The 13233-nt window shown below is 34.8% G+C and overlaps 1 protein-coding gene across 3 annotated transcripts in view; it reads left to right on the top strand.

The window, feature by feature from the left end:
- Positions 1 to 13233, top strand: part of add2 (adducin 2 (beta)) — a 32398-nt gene that overhangs the window by 15246 nt on the left and 3919 nt on the right. For all 3 annotated transcript variants that reach the window (XM_073840643.1, XM_073840644.1, XM_073840645.1), the window contains 9 exons: positions 1251 to 1331; positions 1803 to 1952; positions 3047 to 3190; positions 3343 to 3441; positions 4655 to 4831; positions 4914 to 5153; positions 7557 to 7673; positions 10419 to 10505; positions 11887 to 12016. In XM_073840643.1, the coding sequence (XP_073696744.1) occupies positions 1251 to 1331; positions 1803 to 1952; positions 3047 to 3190; positions 3343 to 3441; positions 4655 to 4831; positions 4914 to 5153; positions 7557 to 7673; positions 10419 to 10505; positions 11887 to 12016 (1225 nt within the window). The remainder of the gene's footprint in view (positions 1 to 1250; positions 1332 to 1802; positions 1953 to 3046; positions 3191 to 3342; positions 3442 to 4654; positions 4832 to 4913; positions 5154 to 7556; positions 7674 to 10418; positions 10506 to 11886; positions 12017 to 13233) is intronic.

A 13233-nucleotide genomic window follows, 5' to 3' on the forward strand; every position in this document is an offset into this window, starting at 1 on the left:
TTTTGTAACATTATAAATGTTTTTATCTGTCACTTTTAATCAATTTAATATGTCATTGCTGAATAAAATGATGAATTTCTTTCAAAAGAAATCTTTCTAAATCCAAACTTTTGAGCTGTTGTCTTAAACCATTATGTAACTCAAGCTTATGATGATACAAACGTTCACATATAGTGCACTTTAAATAACTTCACACAGCTGCCAGTCTATCACTTCTGAGGCACATTAAGCTGATTAAAAAAAATGAATATTTTGCAGCATTTACTTATTCATGTCTCCTATCTCTCCTTTGCTAAGTCTATAAGGATTTGAGTGTTTTTTTTAAGCATATCCTAATAGTAGCAGATTTTGTGATTAGGTCTAGTAAATGGGGTTGCTTGTTTGCTTTTACAAGAAGTATGAAAATCAGAACTCTTAAAGGGACAGTTCACTCATAATTGAAAATTAACCCATGATTTATACCCTCAAGCCATTCTATATGTATATGACTTTCTTCTTTCAGATGAATACAATCAGAGTTATATAAAAAAATGTGCTGGCTCGTCCAAGCTTTATAATGGCAGTGAATGGGTGTTGAGATTTTGAAGTCCAATAAAGTGCATCCATCCATCATAAAAAGTGCTCCACATGGCTCCGGGTGGTTAATAAAGACCTCCTGAAGCACAGCGATGTGTTTTTGTTAGAAAAATATCCATATTTAAAACTTTATAAACTATAATCTCTATCTTCTGCTACCTGCCCATTCACGAGAAAGCCAAATAAAACACCGGTCACGAATTAGAAGTACAAAATGAGGGTTTGTAACGAAAAATGACAGAGGATTTCGATATAAGCTAAGAGAAGACTGGTTTTCCCTTCTTCCTTCCTTTCTTTGTTCTTTCTCAACTGAGTTTATGCTAGGCCTACGTCATCCATTGGAATTTGAGTGAACTATCCCTTTAAGCTGAATGATACAGTGACACTATTTTGTTCCTTACAAGTTTATTTAACTGTGACCATAAAACTGCACCATAAAACTTAAGACTCGTACACTATAGTCCAAATATAGCTTGACACAAGTATAAATCAGTATCTTTCAAAATCTTATATAAATCTGTACAGGTTTGGTAGGATATGAAGATGAGTAAATAATGTCAGATTTTTTTATTTATGGGAGAACTAACTCTTTAACCACCGGTTGCTCTAGGGAGGTTGTTTCTGTAAATGCACTGTGAGTTGCTTTAAATACAAGCATCTCTTTCTCTCTGCAGATTCGTGTTAGTAAAGAACAGGAACATTTCCTTGTGCTGCCGGATGGTCTGGCCTACGGGGAGGTGACTGCCTCCAGTCTGGTGAGACTCTGTCTGCAAACACATGCTAACCAAACTGGATCCTCTCATGGCTCCCTATGATAGCCTTTCAAAAAAGGAAAAGCATTCAAACGAAGGTCACTAGAAAAAAATAGCGCCGTTGGAGATTGTGTGTATTATTTGCTGATAAAACTGAAAGTTTCAGCATGTTCTGGTCATATTTTGTACATTGTTGCAAAAATAAGGCACTAGAAGTCTAGTCTAGAAAATTTCTCATTTTCATGCATGTGTACAAACTGTATCAAATGGGTCACTTTGTAATGGATAAAATAAAAAACAATGCAGTTCACAGTTAGACTAATGGGAAAATGCTGTACATTTTCCCCCCTTATTTAAATATAAATGTATATAAACGTATATTAAAACATGATGGAATAGGAGAAAATTATGCAGTTGTATTTAGTATTTTCAAGTGAAAGCTTCAATGAAGCATGTGCTTTCTATGATCTCCAGGTGAAGGTGAATATTCTCGGGGAGGTGGTTGAGAAAGGCAGCACTACTCTGGGAGTGGATCTCTCTGCATTCAGCCTGCATTCTGCGATCTATTCGGCTCGACCGGACGTCCGCTGCCTGCTGCACCTTCACACTCCAGCCACAGCTGCGGTACGTCACACAAGAAAGGTCCCCATTGCTGAAACAGCAACTTACAGTGGAGCATTGTTTTCAACAGAGTCCCTGATCTAAACGAATGGCATTCAAATTGTATGTTTAAAACTTACACTAAGTGTTATTATAAGTATTAAAGTTCTAAAATAATTGTAAATAATTGTTTATTATATTTTATTTATTATGTTTACTTACATTTATTATTTTTATACATTTAAATAATTGTTTATTATTTACATGCCATAAATTACTTAATTTATACATCCATCCATCCATCCATTTATTTATTTATAACCCAGGTTTGTAAAAACACATAAATGACCAGTATTTATTTATTTATCCCCAGGTTTTTGCAACACATAAATTCCTAGTGTTTTGTTTTATTTATTTGTATTTATTTATTATTTTATTTTACTCCGTGTTTGTGAAACATGTAAATTACATATTTTTTCATTTAATTGTTTATTATTTACACACCATAAATGACTTTATTTATCTATCCAGCCATCCATCATTTATAACCAAGGTTTGTGAAACACATAAATGACCAGTATTTATATATTTATAAACCAGGTTTTTGCAACACATAAACTACTTATTTTATTTTATATTTTTTTTATTCCCTCAGTGTTGCGAAACACATAAATAAGTAGTATTTATTTCATTTAATTAATTAATGACATTTATTTATTTTTACCCCATAAAAATGTAAATGACATGTATTTATGTATTAATTTTTATTGATTCATTTTATATTTATCCCCCAGGTTTGTGAATCATAAATGATGAATACATAAATGACTCCTTTATTTTATATTATTTATTTATTTTGTGTTCATTTATTCTGAGGTCCAGTCTTCCACTGATGGCAAAAATATTTATAATTGCATTATTAAAACTAAAAAGAATTATTATTATTATTTAGAAGCTCAAATGATCTACAAACCTGAGAGCGGTCAATTAATCAGTTAAAATGATTTACGTAGCACCTTTTCCTGCCATTCATACATTCTCTAAATTATAATATGTGTATTTTATTATTCAAGCACTGATCAACTCCTGTGACTCACCACTATTAATCTTTCATGTAGGTATCAGCCATGAAATGTGGCCTTCTACCGCTATCCCATGAGGCTTTGCTGGTGGGCGAGGTAGCTTATTTTGACTATAATGGAGTAATGGAGGAAGAAGAGGACAGAGTGGAACTTCAAAAGAGTCTCGGCCCTACATGCAAGGTTAGATCATATATTAAAGACACTGATTATAGATAGTAAGCATACTGTTTCCTTAAAACATGATAATGTGAGGCTCTCAAGTTGGAAAATGGGTTAGTGAGGCATTCTTGCACTGGGAAACCTGACTGACTTTAATAATTGTTATTGTACAGGTGTTGGTATTGAGGAACCATGGAATCGTGGCACTGGGAGAATCAGTGGAGGAGGCCTTTTACACAATCTACCACATCCAGACCGCCTGTCAAGTACAGGTAGGCAAAAAGAATAAAAAATAAATATAGAAGAGTAGATTAGTGGGACAGTAGGACAGAGAGAAGAGAGAGAATGCTAGTGATCAGAATCCTTGAATGGAAACACAGAACAGTCGTATTTGTAGTATAAATATTTGTATAAATATAAAGGCGTATATGTGACCCTGGACCACAAAACCAGTCCTAAGTAGCACGGGTGTATTTGCAGCAATAGCCAACAATACATTGTATGGGTCAAAATTATAGATTTTTCTTTTATGCCAAAAAATCATTAGGATATTAAGTAAAGATAATGTTCCATGAAGATATTTTGTAAATTTACTACCGTAAATATATCAAAACTTAATTTTTGGTTAGGAATATGCATTGCTAAGAACTTCATTTGAACAACTTTAAAGGCAATTTTCACAGTATTGTTTTTTTGATTTTTTCAGGGTTGCATTTATTTTTCAAAAATACAGTAATACAGTAAAAAATAGTAAATAACTTTTTTTCTGTTTTAATGTTTTAAAATCAAATTTATTCCTTTGATGTCAAAGCTGTCATATGATCCTTCAGAAGTCATTATAATGTGCTGATTTTTGTGCATTTGTTTGAAATATAAATATTTTTTAACATTTAAAAAATGCCTTTACTGCCAATTTAATGTGTCTTTGTTGAGTAAAAGTATTAATTTCTTTTTTAAAAATCTTACTGGCCAAAATTTTAAACAGTAGTGTAAATGTTTATACATTTTTATACATATACATATAAATATTTATATACATTTTTTCTAGTTTTTCAAGTTTTTGTTTTGCTATACAGTATATTTCAGCATCTGCATTTAATGTAATTGTGTGAAGTAAATACTAATGTAAAGCATGTGATAAGTCTGTCAGTTGAAGCTCTTATTGCTGATATTTGTATACTAATAAGTACAATATTAAATCTACCAATTCAAACACTTGTACATGACAAACCACTGAAAATCTGCCTCAGTAATCTGTATAAAATGTTTAAATCATTCCATAAATGACTGGAAAGCTCTTGGAAAAGTCATGGAAATCTATTGGTCAAAAGTTGTGTGAAGCATGAGAGAAAGACAATGAAATGATTGTGCAAACTGAAAAAAGTGCACAGGATGAGAATAGTTGTATTGTTGACTGGAGTGTATCTGCAGAATACAGTTAGTCCACACACTGAGTCATGCTGCAGTGTTGTGCTGTCCTGGCAGGTGGCAGCATTGTGCAGCGCTGGAGGGGAACAAAACCTAATCATGCTGGACCGCAACATTCACAGGCCCGTCGCCACAGGCACTGTAGGTTGGGCCGGATCCACCTTCGGCCCCATGCACAAGAGCAGGCTGGGAGAACATGAGTTTGAAGCATTAATGAGGACACTGGACAATCTGGTTAGTCTACACAAACTAGACCAGAGCAATATACCTCTTTGTGATTTTATTACTATTGACACTTTTGATCGTCCTTCTTTAGGGTTACCGTACGGGATACGCCTACCGTTTCCCAGTGCTGCTGGAGCGCTCCAGAACCAGGAGAGAGGTGGAGGTTCCTGCCACCGTCACGTCATTTTCCTTTCATGAGGACGGGGTTCAGCCTCACCCCCGTCTCCATACCCATACCCAGAGACAACAGCAGAAGACTAGATGGCTGAACACCCCAAATGTCTACCAGAAAGTCAGCCAGGACCAGGCCAGTCCAGGACCTCGGACTACGGTAAGAAAGATTTTATGTAACTTGTGTAAACCTCATATACAGTTGAAGTAAAAAAGTTTACTTACACCTTGCAGAGTCTGCAAAATGTTAATTATTTTACCAAAATAAGAGGGTTCATACAAAATGCATGTTATTTTTTATTTAGTACTGACCTGAATAAGATATTTCACATAAAATATGTTTACATATAGTCCAAAAGAGAAAATAATAGTTACATTTATAAAAATAACCCCGTTCAAAAGTTTACATACACTTGATTCTTAATCTGGTTGCCTCTTGTTTATCAGTTGTTTATGAGTTCCTTGTTTGTCTAGAACAGTTAAACCGCCTGCTGTTTTTCAGAAAAATCCTTCAGGTCCCACAAATTCTTAGTTTTTTTTAGGATTTCTGTGTATTTTGATCCCTTTCCAACAATGACTGTATGATTTTGAGATCCATCTTTTCACATTGAGGACAACTGAGGGACTCATATGCAACTGTTACAAAAGGTTCAAATACTCACTGATGCTTCAGAAAGAAACACGATGCATTAAAGGTTGTATCAGCGATTTCTAGCCTAAAACATAAAGTGTCGATTTCAGCTTACCTTTCATCACGATCCGCTCGCTGCCTGCCCCATAAATTGTCTGTGAAAAAAACGCGTCTCTCTGGTCAGCCTAGGGTCCGAGATATGCCAAAAAAAAAAACAATCGGCGCTATCAACACACCACAGATAACCAAACAGTGTTCCAACCAATCAGCGTCAGGGGTTTGGTGTTGTGGACTTTCCTACTGGTGCAGGGATGTGAGGGAGGCGGAGCGAAAGTCCACAACACCAAATCCCTGACGCTGATTGGTTGGAACACTGTTTGTTTTTGTGTGGAAAGGTTGGTAGTGCCGATTGTTTTTTTGGCATATCTCGGACCCTAGGCTGACCAGAGAGACGCGGTTTTTTCACAGACAATTTATGGGGCAGGCAGCGAGCGGATCCTGAAGAAAGGTAAGATGAAATTGACACTTATGTTTTAGGCTAGAAATCGCTGATACAACCTTTAAGAGCCAGGGGGTGAAAACTTTTGAAGAGAATGAAGATGTGTACATTTTTCTTATTTTGCCTAAATATCATATTTTTTATTTATTCATTAGAAGCTACAGAAGGATACGTACATGTTTCCCAGAAGAAAAAATAAGTTAAATTTATCCTGATCTTCAAATTAAAGGATCTGAACAATGTTCCCTAGCCTGAATGTGACAGGAATAGTTCACCTAAAAATTAAAGTTTGCTGCTTTCCAAGATGTAGATAAGTCTGTTTCTTCATCTCAACAGATTTGGAGAAATATAGCAATTCTGTCACTTGCTCACCAATTGATGCTCTGTAGTAAGTGGGTGCCATCAGAATGAGAGTCTAAACAGCTGATAAAAACATCACAATAATCCACAAGAAATCCCTATGACTTCAGTCTAACAGTGAACAAGAAGTGAAAAGATTGGTGTTTGTAATAAATTTATCAAGACTTCATCATTTGTAACTTAAAACCCTCTATTCGTAATATTGCTTTCTCTAGTGAAAGAGTTGTCTCATTTAAATCTAGAGACAAATATGCACAGCACTGTTTAAGTCAAAACAGTCCAAAACAGTTTTAAACAAATAAATGATGGTGGACGTTATTGTGGATTTTGGCCAGAAGTGTCGGTTTATGATAGATTTGTTTCTTAAAAATACACAGCTTTTCTTTGTATGTGATTTAATGTGATTTTACCAGCTGTTTGGACTCTCATTCTGAAGGCACCCATTCACTGCAGAGGATCCTTTGGTGAGCAAGTGAAGCTAAATTTCTCCAAACCTGTTCCAGTTAAGAAACACTTTCATGCAAATTTTAATTTCTGGGTAAACTATTCTTTAACTTAGCAATCAGCCTAAACACCCACATAACAATGTCCCAGCAACAACCTGGCCTTGTGACGGTGAGTTCTGCAAAAGCAAAAGTCACATGTTCTTCTGAAATGTAAGACAGTAGCTGTCAGTATAATTTCAGTGTTGTATTTTTGAATGACTAAGCCTGCTAGTGTGTTGTAGTTCAGAAAATAGACTTACTGTGAATCATAGGATATTATTGGTAGAGTAATGGCGTATTTGTTACATCACAGTGAGAGCACTACTGTTTCGCTGTCTCCTCTACCATGTTTCACCCACCTCCCTTTCTCCTTCTCTGCAATGCAGGGGAGATATTTTATTGTCATAAAGCTCACTGCAGTGCTTGCACTGCCCTCTGCTGGTTATTGTTGGATCTGCTGCATAATTCCCTATCATATTTCCCCTAAACTGTCTGCTTTTTTTAAACAGCAGTCTCTCTTCCTGGAATGATTGACATGCTTTTGGTTAAGCTGCTGAATTTCCTCTGTATTGATTTCTCCTCTTTTAGTGGCAGAAGACAGAGGAAATGACACAGGGCAGTGGACGAGCCATTAAGATAGAGAATCCAAACCAGTTTGTCCCTCTCTTCACCAACCCAAAGGAGGTGCTTGAGACTAGAAATAAGGTACAGTAAGCTTTTCTGTCTTTGGGTTTTAACATCTGTATTGAAACTGCAGATTTTATTGATGTACTAACTAAAATTAGTTAATTATGCTTTTTTTTTTAATCCAGTGAGCAACACATGCATTTTGAGCAATATCCATCTGATACTGATTAATACAGTTAAATATGAAATTTTTACAGTTTAAAATAACTATTTACTTTTTAATAGATTTTTCAGTTGTATTTTATTACTGTGATGCAAAGCTGAATGTTCAGCATCATCACTCCAGTCTTCAGTGTCACATGATCCTTCAGAAATCATTCTAGGATGCTGATTTGCTGCTCAAGAAACAGTTCTTTTTATCAATTTTGAAAACAGTTGTGTTTAAAAGAACTTAATTTATTTGAAATAGATTTTTTAGAGCAATGTAACTGTCCAGACTTTTCAAAAAACAAAAAAATGACATGTTATTATAATCAGTTACTTTAATTAGATGTTGCATAACTGAGAGCATATTTAAGTATTATGGCACAGAATGGCAGTCTGACCAACAGTGCGAGGCAGTGTTTGTAGTGACAAGTGTTGCAGCATGTAGTTTCAGTTTCACCATCAGGACAAGATGGCAGTGAAGGGAGGAGGGAATAGTCACAACGAGAGGAGAAAGATCAGCTGATGTGGAGTGCGAGAGAAACAGAGAAAAAATGGTTTAGTCGGAGAAAGCAGGATCCAGACACAATGAATGAAACATGAACTGCCTATTTCATAAATAATATTTCAATTTTATGCAGGAATATGCATGAATTACATTTCCATTCTGAAATCCTTGCATTAATAATGTTTAATGGATAGTTCACTCAAAAATAAAAATTCTGTTATTAGTTACTCACCATGTTGTTCCAAACCCGTAAAACCTTTGTTCATCTTCAAACACAAATTAAGATATTTTTAATGAAATCCGATAGCTTTATGACCCTCCACCGACAGCAACAGTTCCACATTCAAGGCCTTGTAAAAGGAGAAGTTCACTTCCAGAACAAACATTTACAGATTATTTACTCACCCCCTTGTCATTCAAGATGTTTGTCTTTCTTTTTTCAGTCGTAAAGAAATTGTTTCTTGAGGAAAACATTTCATGAATTATCTCCATATAGTGGACTTCAGTGGTGCCCCCAAGTTTTAACGTCCAAAATGCAGTTTAAATGCAACTTCAAATGGTTCTAAACCATCCCAGACGAGGAAGAAGGGTCTCATCTAGTAAAACAACTGGTCATTTTCTTAACGAATTGACAATTTATATACTTTTTAACCTCAACCGCTCATCTTGTCTATTCTATGCGATGCACATGCAAACTCTGTGTAATCTGGGTCAATACAGTTGAAAAACTCCCATCTCGTTTTCTTCTCCAACTTTAAAGTCATCCTACATTGCTGTTTTACCCTTTTTCGTAAAGGGCATTTGATCTTCTTTGCATTTTTACTTTGTTAACACTGGGTCAGTAGCATTGTAGGATTTTTAGGAAAGTTGGAGAAGAAAACGAGATGGGAGTTTTTTTTTGACATACCTTAACTGTATTGACCCGGATTACACAGAGTTTGCATGTGCATCGCACAGCGAGACAAGATGAGTGTTTGAGGTTAAAAAGTATATACCGGTAAATTGTCAATTTATTTAGAAAATAACCAATCGATTCACTAATTAGACCCTTCTTCCTTGGCTGGATTTGTTTAGAGCCCTTTAAAGTAGGGCTGCACGATTAATCGCACGATGTTGTGAGGCGCGTTTAGTCAATGAAGCCGGTACTTTGATTAGTAGTAAATCTCCATCACGTGGCGTTAAGAGGCGTAAATCACTGACAAGCTACGCCAAATCGCGCTCAAAATCGATTTGGCGTAGCTTGTCAGTGATTTATGCCTCTGTGTATTAATTGCCGAACACTGAACGCACGTGATGGAGATTTACTACTGATCAAAGTACCGGCTTCATTGACTAAACGCGCCTCACAACATCGTGCGATTAATCGTGCAGCCCTACTTTAAAGCTTTAAACTGCATTTTGGATGTTCAGACTTGGGGGCACCATTGAAGTCCAACATATGGAGATCATTCCTAAGATGTTTTCCTCAAAAAACATAATTTCTTATCAACTGAAGAAAGAAAGACATAAACATCTTGGATGACAAGGGGGTGAGTAAGTTATCCGTAAATTTTTGTTCTGGAAGTGAACTTCTCCTTTAAAAGGACATTGTTAAAATAGTCCATGTGACATGAGTGGTTCAACCTTAATATTATCAAGCTACGAGACTATTTCCACAGAGAGGATGACTTGCAATTTTTTGCCCAGCCATGCGTCGTGGCACTGTCATGGATGCACATCAAAGACTGACATGAAAGAGAAGAAATTGTTGAATAAAGTCTTTTTTTTTTTGCACACAAAACATATTGTCATACCTTAAATTAAGGTTGAACCACTGATGTCACATGGACTATTTTAACAATATCCTTACTACCTTTCTTGGCCTTGAATGTGTTAGTTGCATTGCTGTCTATGCAGGGTCAGAAAGCTCTCTGATTTCATCAAAAAATATCTTAATTTGTGTTCTAAGGATGAACATTGGTCTTATGGGTTTGGAACGACATAAAGGTGAGTAAATAATGACAGAATTTTATTTTTTGGGTGAATAATCCCTTTAAAAGAGAGCCAAACACATCGAATTAGGTAGGATCATCTTCTATGAACATTGTGTCTGATGAAAATATGTCTTTCAGATAAGGGAGCAGAATCGTCAGGACATGAAAACAGCTGGACCTCAGTCTCAGGTGTTAGCCAGCGTCATCACAGACAACAGTCCACCGGTAAGATCACAGAATATTATTAAATTCATCTATACTCATGTGTCCACTGCAAAAAGAATATGTTTATCTATTATGTGGCCCTGGACCACAAAACCAGTCATAAGGTTAAATTTTACAAAACTGAGATATATACATCATATGAAAGCTCAGTAAATAAGCTTTCTATTGATGTATGGTTTGTTAGGATAGGACAATATTTGACCGAGATACATCTATTTGAAAATCTGGAATCTGAGGGTGCAAAAAAATCAAAATACTGAGAAAATCACCTTTAAAGTTGTCCACATTAAGTTCTTAACAATGCATATTACTAATCAAAAATTACATTTTGATAGGTTTACAGTAGGAATTTTACAAAAAATCTTAATGGAACATGATCTTTACTTATTTTCCTAATGATTTTTGACATAAAAGAAAAATCAAAAAATTTGACCCATGCAATGTATTTTTGGCTATTGCTACAAATATACCCCAGCGACTTAAGACTGGTTTTGTGGTCCAGGGTCACATATGTTTCTTTTGGTTTGTCAAAAAAATCCTTGAAGTGATATGTAGATAGTTTGTTTTACTAATAAAGAAAATTATTTCTGCAATAAATAGACCCTGGACCACAAAACCAGTTATAAGGGTTAATTTTATGAAATTGAGATGTAGATGAGATCTAAAAGCGGAATTAATAAGATTTCTATTGATTTTATATCTAGCTTTGCTAGAATAGAACAGTATTTGGCTGGGATACAACTATTTGAAAATCTGGAATCTGTTATATCAAAGGCAGGCTAAGTGAACATAACATAAGAAACATCTTTCCAAAAGATTAAGAAAAATTACAGACCCCAAACTTTCAAACAGCATTGCATATTTGTGACCTTGGACCACAAAACCAGTCATTATGGTCAGTTTTTTTAAATTGAGTTTTATACGTAATCTGAAATCATCTGAATAAAAAAGCTTTCCATTGATGTATGATTTGTTAGGATAAGACGATATTTGGCCGAGATACAACTACTTAAAAATCTAAAATCCAAGCGTGCAAAAAAATTGAAATATTAAAATCACCCTATAAAGATGTCCAAATGAAGTTCTTAGCATTGCATAATACTAAACAAAAATTAAGTTTTGATATATTTACGGTAGGACATTTACAAAATATCTTCATGGAACATGTTCTTTACTCAATATCCTAATGATTTTTGGCATAAAAGAAAAATTGATAATTTTGACCCACATTGCTACAAATTTACCCCTGCTACTTAAAAAGTCATACACTATACATATTTGTAGTAACGAGGATGTTTCATTGAGCAAAATCCATGTCTAAATTATTTTGCTTGAGTGTGAGCATGTGTTGATTATGTGAACATGATTGATCTGCTTCCAGACTCCCGAGGCTGTGGAGCCTCCAGTCCCACCAGAGCCGGAGACTCCAAATCCCTTCAATGAGCTGACGGATCAGGAGCTGGAGGACTACCGCAAGGAGGTGCAGCGCAAACAAGACGGCCAGCAGGACGGTACGAGATGACGAGATGTAGTTTAGCCCCACATACTCTTTTTGTAACCCATTGATTCCTGGCCTAAGTATTGATGTTTTATTGAATTTCCCACTGGATTAAAGAAGGGGATTCAATAAACCCCCTCTGTCTAATACAGTACACATCCTCAGACAAATATTGACTTGATGTCACTTTGCTACTAAATACAGAGAGAGAGTTTGAATTTATTTTTATTATCTAGTCTTAAAAAATTTACATTTGAAAAAATATATATTTAATATAATTTAGTAAATACAAAATGCATGTATTTAAATACTTTGAAGTGTGCCTTGAAAATAAATGAATTAAAGTTTAATTGAATTTCAGTATCTTTCCAGAAACTGCTAACTTGAGGTTTTGTGTCCCAACATCATTTCTTCATGGTTCAACACCTGAGCACTGATCTTTCTCCACTGTGTCCTGTATTTTTGAGCCTGACAACTTTCCTACACACACTCAAATACAAAAACCCCTTTCTAGTACTACCACTGTTGGGGAAGTTTCTCACCATGCTACAAATGATAATTATTTTGAATAGTTAAACTATAGTTAAGATGGTTACTTACTGTTAAGCAAGCTACAACACAATTACATCTCTTATTAAATGTTTAGGATCAGTAAGATTTAAATGTAAATGTTTTTGAAAGAATTCTCTTATGCTCTTATGCATGCTCTCTTTTTTGATAAAAAAAAATCTAGTAAAATCATTAATATTGCTAAATATTATTGTAATTTAAAATAACCATTTTCATTTTTAAATTTTAATTTATTCCTGTGATGACGAAGCTCAAAAGAAAGTTTTAAAGAAAGACTATTGGACCATTATAAATGTTACTTTTGATCAATTTAATGTGCCTTTGTTGAGTAAAAGTCTTACTAAATTTAAAAAGAATCTTACTAACCCTAAACTTTTGAATGGCAGTGTATGTGTTTTTTTTCTGGCAGTATTTTTATGGTACAAAAACAGTGATTATCTCAAGTTGAGTATTAAACTCAAGTTCACACTTTAGCTAATAAAATAAACACTGAATAAAAACTATGATAAACAGCAGCATTTAACAAAATATTTGTGACCCTGGACCACAAAACCAGACTTAAGTAGCACAAGTATATTTGTAGCAATAGGCAAAAATACATTGTATGGGTCAAAATTATCGATTATTTTTCTTTTAATGCCAAAAATCATTAGGATATTA

The sequence above is a fragment of the Garra rufa genome, chromosome 5 (assembly GCF_049309525.1).
Source record: "Garra rufa chromosome 5, GarRuf1.0, whole genome shotgun sequence".
NCBI classification, from domain to species: Eukaryota; Metazoa; Chordata; class Actinopteri; order Cypriniformes; family Cyprinidae; genus Garra; species Garra rufa.